At 42.0% G+C, this 11,519-nt stretch overlaps 1 protein-coding gene across 2 annotated transcripts; it reads right to left on the reverse strand.

The window, feature by feature from the left end:
• Positions 1 to 1,865: 1,865 nt before the first annotated feature.
• On the reverse strand, positions 1,866 to 7,893 carry nr2e1 (nuclear receptor subfamily 2, group E, member 1; the record flags this gene model as incomplete). 2 transcript variants are annotated; one of them, XM_080514341.1, is made up of 9 exons in its annotated part: positions 1,866 to 2,028; positions 2,326 to 2,431; positions 2,591 to 2,740; positions 2,873 to 2,969; positions 3,213 to 3,359; positions 3,746 to 3,981; positions 4,354 to 4,441; positions 5,141 to 5,286; positions 7,866 to 7,893. In XM_080514341.1, 9 exons carry the CDS (start codon positions 7,891 to 7,893, stop codon positions 1,866 to 1,868), a joined length of 1,161 nt encoding a protein of 386 aa, XP_080370467.1. The 2 variants fall into 2 exon arrangements, with proteins under 2 accessions (XP_080370467.1, XP_080370466.1); XM_080514340.1 differs by having other exon boundaries at positions 7,833 to 7,893.
• Positions 7,894 to 11,519: the final 3,626 nt, after the last annotated feature.

Raw genomic sequence — 11,519 nt, forward strand, 5'->3', positions numbered from 1 at the left:
TTTAAAGAGGACACAATGTAGGTATCTCCTGTTAAAATATTATGAATGAATCCAGTACGTGTGTGAGTAGCAGCCCCTGTTTAAATTGTTGGATTAAATCCACCTTGACAAAGTCTCAATCAAACCAGGTCTTAACCAATCATTACCATACTAGTAAAACTTGGTGGATTTCAGTCGAGAATCTATTTGAAGGTAAGCATGAATTTTTACTTGATGCATTTGAAAGTTGAATAAAAAAAAGCATTTAATCAAATCAATGAAGTTATCAAAATATGAATATCGGTATATGCCTCTAATAGTTTTTGACACTAATCAACATGTTTGTATTAAAGTTGGTCACATGTCTTTTTACTCGTTTTATGAGCATTTTGAGTTAATAGGGGATCACATGTTATGTTTTTTTTTTTTTAATCAAGACTATGAGCTCTATCTAGACGTTTGTGGTTTTACTTGCACCAAGAGCCAGAAAACAGTTGAGAATTGTGTTGCATTGTAGTTTAACACAAATTCAGGAACTCAAACACAAGCAACACCTGTGTGTCCCACAACTGAGGGTTCTTGTTTGTTTTTTTGTTTTTGTTTTCCCCCCATGTTTTCTGTCTCTTCATTGCTCGCTTGGTTAAAACATGAGAAACGAAAATGAGTTGGTTGCGAAACGTTGCCACTTTTCTTATATTTACTTTTCCCTTGATACCATTTGCAGTCAGCGAGTTAACTCGTCTTCCAAAGTGTCACAATAATTCAGAGGAACCTGAACATTTCTTCAAGATGAAAAATAGAAAGCCACAGGTCATTCTGCAATAAATCAAATTGTTTCCCATATAATAAATTGTTACCACTTCCATATTTGTGATGCTATATTTACAATGAGAACACGATCACGAGAAAGAAGAGCAACACCATTATTAGCTGTGTGACGTCTTTTAAGGACAAGCTTAAAATCTGCAGGTAATAGTTTAACTGTCCAAGAAAACATTTTAATTCAGTGTATTTTATTCTCTTGGTTATAACTCTAAATAGTTATAACTCCAGTTATTTACAACGGAATAAAAACATCACAGGCCACAAAAACACATCTCCAAGTGCTGAATATTAATTCATCCAGTGTTAGTGTCTAACTTCACAAAGTCGACCTAAACTTTTTTTTCTTTTTTTTTTTGTGCTGCGCCTCAAACAGGACACACCAACACAGACGGGACAGCAGCCACTTAAATAGACACCTTCCTCGGATGAATGTCGTTTTACAGTCAATACGAGCATATCATTTAAAAGATAACTTTTTTTTCTTTCTTTTTTTATTCCTCCGTAGTATTTCAAAGAACTGGCACCTCTTCCTGTTTGTCCCGTGCGTTTGGTTTCAGCACCGGATCGGGGGAACAGCGACTCGCATCGCGCCATTACGCATGCGTCATTGTGGGTTTCTGTTTTTTTTTTTTTTTGTTGGTTTTTTTTTTGGTTTCCTCCACTGGGATTGAAAATAGCAATAACAAGATTGAATTGGTCGTCAAGCTCATTGGTCTCAAAGACACTCGAAACACATCAAAATATACAATATTTCTTTGTCGCGGCAGGTGCTCTCCGGAGTCTTTCGCTGGCGTTTGAACGCCGCGGGCGTTTGGCACCACACCCCCAGATGGCAGTTCTATAATGAAAGGTACACGCTAATCCTCAGCTAGAGCGACTGTTAACGGGCTAATTGGCGAGCTGGTTGTGGTCGAGTCTTTACATGAAGACGGCCTATAGGTAAATGTCGTGCTCAACACTTCTGACATTCTGTGTGACTGCTTGGGTGGGTGTCCGCGCAGGCCTCTTTTTTTCAGCTTCAGTCTCTTCCGTGCGCCTCCATATACACGTGCAGGGGGATTTCATATATCGCTGGACTTGTACATGTCGGACAGGAGCCGGGTGATTGGCACGTTGCCGATGGTCTTTTTGAAGAACACCTCCTCTATGGTGGACGGGCTGACGGAGCGGAGCGCCGGGAGGAGCAGGAGCAGCTTCCCGAAGCGACACGGCTGGGTCGGGTACCTGAAATACATCACAGCCCGGGGGGAGGGGGTTAATAGCGCTCGTTCTCTCTCTCTCTCTCTCTCTCTCTCTCTCTCTCTCTCTCTCTCTCTCTCTCTCTCTCTCTCTCTCTCTCTCTCTCTCTCTCTCTCTCCCAGCGTGTCCAATTAGCGCACACCTGCTACTTAAATGCGCTGCTCATTTGTCGCACCTGTGCAAAATTACAGGAGGCTTCAGTGGCTTGTTGCCTCATTAACTTTGTAATGAATCTGTCTGACTATAGATAGATAGATAGATAGACAGATAGACTCTTCTCACCTGGTGTGTATATAACTGTTGAGTGTGAGCTGTGCCTCATCTTGAAGTGCTGCGATTGCGCTTGCGTTGCGAAAACTTCTTAACTCGGTGCTTCCATGCGTAGGAACTGTAACGGAAAAGGCATAAATGTCCTGATTTCATGCGTTAATTAAGACGAGTGCCCTGAGTTGACGTTTTATAAAGAACATTAAAAAAAAAAAAAAACTTTTAATAAATTGAATAATGAATATAATTATTCATTTTAAAATTGCGTAAAAATATTCACCGGCTTTGAAGGTCACGATGCATTTCAAACACGCGAACTCCGTCGCGTCAAGACGCATCTGTCTGAATCTGGTCACCACCTCCTGGAGCGCCTGGATCTCAGACATGATCTTGTTCATGCGCTGAGACTCGGTGTTTTCAGTGTTCATCCCTTGTGTCAGAAATCGAGGGGGGGAAACTGTCAGCACGTGAGGTAATACAGTAAGGTATTTTCCCCGACAAATTTGCATGTGCGGCTCATGAATAGCATTAAGTTTTAAGCCCTCTCGTGCTTTGCGCATACCAGAAACGGCAAGAAGAGTGGACGAGTCCACAGGAATGGCCCACTGCGCAATGCCCAGCACGAATAACTCCCTCCACGCGTCCTCCAACAGAATGAGCTAAAAGAAAGATCAGAATTCATTGAGCGTTAAACTCTGTACATCACGCTAAATACATTTTTTTTTAATGTTTTTCTTTCCTTATTATGTATTAGGTGCATTTGTAACAGCAGGCCTAATTAAACAAATCCTGACGCACAGAAATTACAACAAAAGAAATACCCGAAAACAAAAGTGATCATATATATTTGGTGAAATACTATGGCGGGTTAAAAATGAATATTTTTTGGGTGAAATGTGTACCTGGTCGGATAAAGGCAGGGTGGAGAACGCGGGGACGCTCTTTGCCCACTTGATGCTCATGAACAGGAGGCGCGCCGCCGACTCGCACACAGACTCCGTCGCCACCTCGTACAGGTACATGGGGGTGCCGCTGACCTCGTGGGGATACTGAAAAGAGCGCAAAATGAACATCGTCCTCTTCATCGGCTTGCGTCGCCGCAGCGTGTTTTCATGACGCGCGGCTCACAGCGTAGCGAACAACAAAGGTCAAATTCCAAGCCCCGGCACCTGGTGCTGTGATTATTAGTGTTGCTTGTGGTGGATTAACAGTGAGAAATCTAATTGGCGGATTTATGGTTCTGAGAGGCTGCTAAATAGGGAGAGGAATTTCAACTTCTAACCCTTGTGGGGGGTGGGGTGGGTAGGGGGTATAATCCTATAATAACTTTTGAAAAGGCTGTCATACAAATATCCACCTCATAATCTATTAAATGTACCTGAAGTAATATATTAAATCGTAAGATAATTGTTTTAAAATGTCCCATATAACCTACCTTTGGGGTGGGTTGTGCCAGAGCGACGATGGCTTGTCTCTCAGGTGTGGTCGCCACCGTGTTCATGTCCATGTTGTGAGGCTCCAGCTGCGTGACGGTGGTGAAGAAGGGAGGCCCGGGCAGTGAGGATCCGGGGAAATGGGTCGAGGAGCCGTTCACCTCTTTGTGGCCCCTGAAATACAAGGCGACCTGTTTGCGGATGGTGGAGGTCCGGGGCCCTCTCTCGTGCTGAACGGCTGTGAAACGACACATGAAAACACACGCGCACAGTGAAGGAGGGATCTCTTTTGCAGGATATCATTTGTTTTGTTGCATCATTACAGTGATTACAACTTAGAGTTATTAAACTATAGGCTGAATGAGTCAAATTAGTGGCGCGAAGCGTAAACATTCAGTGTAAAAGAAAAATAATTGGCTGTAATGAGCGAACCAACAGAGTAGAAATAATGCCCCTTTAAAACAAGCAAAGAGCAGGTAATTATCAACTTCTTTTGAGCCTTGATTAACAGCCTTAATGCACTTTCCCCTCGCGTTTCCCCACCTTCAATCCGCACACCACAGCGTGGCGTTTCTGTGGTCAAAGTGATAATTAAATTAAACCCATTTACCGTCTTTATTCATGTTCACTTCCAGACACTTTTTCAAACGACACGCTCGGCACTGGTTTCTGTGAGTTTTGTCTACGGGACAGCCACCCTGTACAGAGAGGAGAAGAGGGCGGGAGGGGGGAGGGGGGGGGGGGTGGTGGTGGTGGTGAGAGAAACGGGGTTACAGCTTGTGGTTAAATTTCCCTCCAGCCCGCACGACAGAGCGCTCCGTGCCATTATCCTCCTGGGAGGCCAATCTCCAGGTGAAAGATCGTGCTATTATCTTGTAGTTATGACCCTGCTCCCCGCGGCTCCAGTGCAACTTCATCCCGCGGGATAAGTACTCCATCCCGCCCTCTGCTGCCTAAATCCTCGCCATCGAGTCATCACATTAGATTGGATTACACCTGATGTATTACAGCAGCGCGGTGTTTAGCCCTGTACTTAATGGTCCAGGCATGACACAATTAGGCTCATCAAGGGAGACTTAACGCAGCGCCAAGAGGGAAAGGCAATCAACAATCTGCGCGTAAAAAAACGCACCATGCCTTGCGTAAAGAGCGTTTTGGATGAGGACCAGAGCCTCGTTGGATACAGAAGATGGCACTAGTACTGTACTGTTTGCTTGTAGACTTCACCACGTCTGTACAAGGAATGCTCACCTGATTACTACCTTGCCTTGATTTCCAGACGTACATTTAAAAAAAAAAAAAAAAAAAAAAAAAAAAAAAGAGACGTGTTCATTACAACCTACTAAGCTAAAAAATAATAATAATTGGGACTGGTAGAAACGGACAAGGACTCTCACCTGCGAGCCAGATTTACAGACGTATGTCCTGTTTCTCCGGATGCTCCTTTTGAAGAATCCCGAGCAGCCGTCACAGGCGTAAACGCCGTAGTGTTTCCCGGAGCTGCGGTCCCCGCACACTTTACATGGGATGTCCAGTATGCGACCTGGAAAAAGCCCAAATGTCAATTCCTTATCATGTGCTCTAATTTTACAAATCCAACACTAGTGAGGCGAGTTTTGAATTAATACAATCTAATGGGGGGACTAGAAGCCTCTGCTTGAATAATCCAATATTTAGTAATGCTTAAAATTATTTTTGAGTGTTTGCGTATGATTACCAACGCTGACAAAACTTTACACATTCGTGGCCTCCGACATTTTTCGAACAGTGAACTTGTGTCCAATCAACGCCCCCCCCCCCCCCCAACACATACACACACACACTGGACAACGCCCCCGCGCCTCATCCGACCATGACCATGGGAATCCACCGCGCGCATTTCAAGAATAAAGTCCGGTGGGAAGCGTCATATCTGAGCTCTCTAAGACAATGACCAGAGGGCGCACAATGGAGACATTAGGGGAAAGTGTTAACTTAATGATTTTCCCCCATTGAACCTCGTCTGACTGCCTGGATCTCGACAAGCTGCCAACTCCACTTCATAATGGGACTCGACAGCTGCTTTATCCCACAGGTCTATAGGCCCCAGGATTAGGGAGTGACACTGCACCATGAGAATAATGCGCACCAACTCGTTTCACCAACTCAAATGAAGTGTATGTAAATCAACCTCGGTGTAGATGAAAAAAAAATGTGATTTTTTTTTGTGAAGATTTTGTATTCAGATCTCTTAAAAAGGACTATATTTGTATGCATATGAGGGAGTCCTTTTTTTTATTCTGGAGGGAAAAGCCGTCTATGTAATTACATTGACGTTTTGCCACCTGCTCATTGATTCACCAGTGACCCGTCAAAAAGGGTAGCATGGGAATAACTACCCGGCAGCAAAAACAATGACTTCAGGCGAGAGTTATAAGACTTCAATTGGCTGTTTATGAAGAATCAGAGGGCCGTGTAGTTTCTGAAAACGTAGGCCTCAATCGTATAATTTCCATAAAATAACGACAAACCTTTTTCAATTTAGCGATCACGGTTGTGATGATAATTTAAATCGTATTTATTATAGGTTTGAAAATGGAGGAAGTAATCCTCTTATCACAGGGGCAATTTTTTGTATAATACGCTTAATAGGTGTAGGGTAATCTCAACTCTGGATTTTGCTTTACTAATTTAAAATTTTGAAAATAAAAAACACATTTTTCTAATCCAAAGCTAAAAAGATCAAGTTCATTCGTGCAAGAATTATGGTTAAGAGCTCAATTAAAGTGAAAAATTAACAAACGTGCACAGATTTCGAAGAAAGAAAGAAAAAAGCCCATACAAATACTAAACGGTGGTTGCTGACAGTCAATTAAATAAATTGACACACAATTTTGTTGTGAAAGGGGGAAATGTATTTAACTTCCCGCTGTGGGGGTCCAATGCGTCTCCATTGTGCGCAGTAATTGCTTGAAGATATATGGCATATTCTATTAACGTAATCACCATCAAGCAAAATAAGTGCGGAAATAGCTGGAAATTAAATTTCACTGAGATAGAAGTCATTGTTTCCTCTCATATAATCCAGACATGAACCTGTCTGACGGTGAAATTATGGCCTGGTTTCTTTTCACTTTCAATCAACGTGTATTTTAAATGTCGTTGCCTGGTTGTGTCAGTGAACACAAAAGTGTTATTTTCGTGTAGTGAACCCATTTAGAATAAACCCAGCCAGTGGGCAACTCATTTAAACACAAATAACTGAATAGTCGCCATGTTTGGATGTGGTAAAAGATGACGGAAAACAAACACACACACAGGAGAGTGTACATTTAACAGAAATATTGTGCATGTTAAACGAAACATCAGCTTTGAAGTGTGAGTAGGATTAAAGTTACTGTTGTGATGAGGCCTATAGTCGGGATATATTTGCAAAGGCTGAAGAGAAACGCTTTCATTATAATCTGACGTGAAAATCTTTTTTACACATAAAAGCGCAAATTTATCCAACATCACAATCAGTATTTTAGGGGATAATTACAATAAATTCTATCTTAGAGACGTGCATGCACATAATAATACAAGATAAGAAGCAATACTTTGTCATAAATACTCGCTTTACCGCAGTAAGATTTGATTTTATTGCCCACATTTTCTAGAATACAATTTATTATTATTTCCGTTCAGAGAGCTCAATGAAGCCATTTCTAAATATAACATTAGATGCAACAAGTGGCAGCAAGTCGCATAAATACGCATTTGTGGTGGAAATTATGCGCTTAACTGTATTTTCTTCGTCCTGTCGTCGAACATCAATAATGTGCGTTTTTGTTATGGCAATCTTTGCAATAACGAGCTTTTAATTGCCAAACCAGCACTGAATTTAAAAAAAGCGGGTCCCGGCGTCATTCCCCCTTTTGACTGACGAAATAATTCTTACACTGAAGCGCCGATTGCATATAAAAGAAACGTCTCCTCGCTGATCATCACACGCCAGTTTAAGAGAAGTTTCTCTGTTTAAAAAAAAAAAATACAAAAATTCTGTGTTACTAAAAGGCCGCTCGTGCTTTGCGCCGTGCACCATCATGGGAGAGACGAGCGAAAACTTACTTGATTTGACATTCAGAATATCCAAACAGCCACTTGTTGAGCCTGTGGGTTTGCTCATCATGGATTCTCGTCCCTTTGGAGAGTCAATATAAGGAAAGAAATCTCCCTTTTCTTCTCTTCTTGTTGACATGAAAAAAAGTCTGTGAAAGCGCAGCACGTTTTTTGGTTTCTTTTTACCAGCAGCGACGATCTCGGCAAGTCAAAGTCCTCAACTTGACAGACCCACTGAGCCTCCGATCGACAGGTCCGAATTAAGACGCCCGGCTGTACGTGTACATGATATCGCCTCTCTTCGTGTCTTTCGAGGGTGTGAGGAGCCCAAACAGACGGTGAAAACCTCCGGTCAGCAGCCGCTCTCAGCGGGGAAAGCAGCGCTCCAGCTCGGGGCGCAACAGTCGCTGGTAAAAAGTTGGAATTGGTGGGAAAAAAAAAAAAATTACCCCCAAAAACGAAGCCTGCTCATCCGACGGTGCCAAACCAGGGGAGATTGTGGGGGGGGAAAGCAATTATTTGGTAGTTTCTGACAGGTGAAAGCTTGTTAAAACCACGACACGATGTGACTTTGTGGTGCGAGTTCCCCGAATAAGCCTTGGTAATATTTATGAGAAGTGTCAGGGGGAGGCTGGAGGGTGGAGATCTCCGCTTCCTTCATCCACTTGGCTTTCTACTCCAAACTCCAGCCTGACGTCACTGGCGTGTGAGCGTGCGTGCATGTTTTCCAATGTGTGTTTGTGTGTGTGTGTGTGTGTGCAAGTGAAGTGCCTTGCTCATGGATCCAGAGACACTGGAGAAAAGAAAGGTGATGCATACACTTTTCGTCTTCATATTAAACTTTCTCCTTCCTCTTAATAGACTCAAGCGTGATTAAAGCAGATTTGTCTTTGAACCTCGCGGTCTTTTCCCCGTGTAAACATTTAGAGGGATGCTGAGGTATGCTGACCACTTACTTATAAGAGGTTGTTACCACATGCAGGAGGGGGGCGGGGGGGGGGTCAGACTTTAAACAGTGTCACGCTCCCCATTTCCTACACGAACACCAAAACATTTGTGTCTGGCTGCACATACAGTCCTTAAGATTCAAGGATAAGTGCTTGGGGTCCACTAAAGACACCGATCAGCCAGAACTGAAATTGTACTTTCTTTGAAGGTCATGGAAATCACACACACACAAAAAGCCTTAAAATATCTTAATCTGGATGGTAGAAGTAGTTAGTTAAATAAACAATAAATAAATAAGTAAGTAAGTAAGTAAGTAAGTAAGTAAGTAAGTAAGTAAGTAAGTAAGTAAGTAAGTAAGTAAGTAAGTAAGTAAGTAAGTAAATAAATAAATAAATAAATAAATAAATAAATAAATAAATAAATAAATAAATATTTTAACCCCAAACAGCAGCATCAGGGCCGATTAGTTTCATGAAGGAATCGGGAATTTTTTTTTTCCTTTTCTTTATTAAAAGCCTATTTCAAAGCCGGTATGATCACGGATCAGTTTTTAATCTTCTCTCAGGTGTTGGAACAGGGATATGTAATAGAAAACAATGTATCACTAATTGTTAGATCACAAGGGAGAATTGGACAGATATAGAGATTCCAACAACAAACAAATTAGTAAATGTTAAGTTAAAGCGCTCTAACGCACGTGACAGAAACTGAAATATACAGGAAAAAAATAGACATTTAAGGGATACAAATATATCTGCATAAGAAATTCAAAAATCAGTGAAGTTCCACAGACAGAATTGAGATTGAGTGATCGTACAACAACAACAACGATAACAACGGCAACAACGGTCACAACAACAACAATAACAATCATAATGACAATGATAATGATAATAAAAGTGCACTGGGCAAATGTTTTTGTCCTCGTCAGATAATTGAGTTAATCAATTTCTCCATCCACTGACCATCTTATCAGTTTAGTGGGTTTATAAAGGGTTTGCCATGTTGCACCTCCTGCGCTCCCCTGCGCTCAGTGGCTGGGTTTCGACCCCGGGTTCACACCCCGGGGTGCTCGCCGTGCCCGGCTGACCGGAGGGTCGGGCTGCAAGGCCCGCTCACTGACACCCTGACCTTGACAGCTTGCTGTGCTTTCGCCGGGTAACTCGAGAAATCCATATTCTGTTTTTAATTGTGTTCATTCCCACGGTACACTGAAGGCCATATGGACGCACAAAGTGTCGATTTAAACGGACAGGGGCGAGGCGGAGAGGCGTAGTTAATTGCAATTAGCCATTGTTGTGTCTTTCAACCTGCCCTTTATCTGCACTGCTTCGGCTGGAGCCTAACAAGCCTGAGTAGAAATCACTATAATATTCCTTTTGATATTCCTGAAAGGGCACACAGAGCGCCTTTGGCCCAACTCAGAAAGTTTTTACGCGCATTGTGAGCTGTTTTAACTTTTCAAGAAAAAAAGAAAAAAAGAAGGAAAGTTTGCATATAGGAGAAAGTAGAACATATCTTTGACAATTTCTCTTATTTCATAATGTCTTTTAAAAGCCTCTCGAGCACTTTTTCTTTTAGACATTCCCAATGAGGATCTGCCTCACAAATAAATAATATTTTCACTTGTTCCTGAGAACATGTGCAACCTAAGTGGTGTGTGTGCGTGTGTGTGGGTGGCTGCTGGGGTGGGTGAATGGTGAATGTGTGACATAATCTCCTTAACTCGTCCTAATCCTCGTCATTCACTGATAGCCTTTACACAAATATAACCAACATCATGGTTGCCGGGGCTGCCTTCTTTCACTTTTTTTTGTATTAGTGACTCTCCTCTCCTCCAACAGTCAATGAAATGACTCGAACAAAGGGGGCACTGGATTGTGTATCTGTTTTTTTTTTCTTTTTTTCTTTCGGGTGGCTCTGCATCAGTATGCGAATACTTGACATACTATAGGATCGGTTTTAAAGAAGAGAGACGAGTAAGAGTCCAACAAAAGTCACCGCAAACAATAGAGAGAGACCAAACCTGCGCGCAGCAAACATCTTGACACGCCTGTAGATCATAGAGGGAGTTGGTGAAGATAAACCCAGTGAAGCTGATTATTATTATTATTATTATTATTATTATTATTATTATTATTATTATTATTATTATTATTATTATTATTATTATTATTATTATTATTATTATTATTATTATTATTATCAATAATAATAAACTCAGTGTTTCACCTCACGTTGCTTTCGGGACTGGATGTTGGGAATCGCCGATTGGAGCCTTTGGCCGCCTTCAGTGTCCTGCTATCACTCTGCAGGCCCCGAACCGACCAGGCGGAAACCAATTGGCTTTAGGAAGAAGTCACTAATCTGCGGAGAGCAAGGCAGCCGTGCATCCTTTAAAACTGCCCGGGGAGATTATTGTCACTCATCTTATAGCCACAGGAATTTTTTTTGTGTTTAGTTTAAATTTCTCAAATGCGACGAAACAGCCAATAAGAAAGGGCATGACCAGCAGGGCAATCATTCTGTCGGGAAAGTGCAAATCCTTTATTTTGCATAACTGAAAAAACACCAGAAGTGATTTACTCTCGTTTGCTTTAAATAAAATCGACCATTCCAAATAAGTTGAAACAAAACAAAACCCCTCGAGTCTGATTTCAGCACCATGGATAGTTCTGCAACAGGCGTCACTGTGGAGACGCAACTCACCTGTCTACGTGTTTTCTTCAGATCTAAACACCTTCTCAG

The sequence above is a fragment of the Blennius ocellaris genome (assembly GCF_963422515.1).
Source record: "Blennius ocellaris genome assembly, chromosome: 18".
Lineage (NCBI taxonomy): Eukaryota > Metazoa > Chordata > Actinopteri > Blenniiformes > Blenniidae > Blennius > Blennius ocellaris.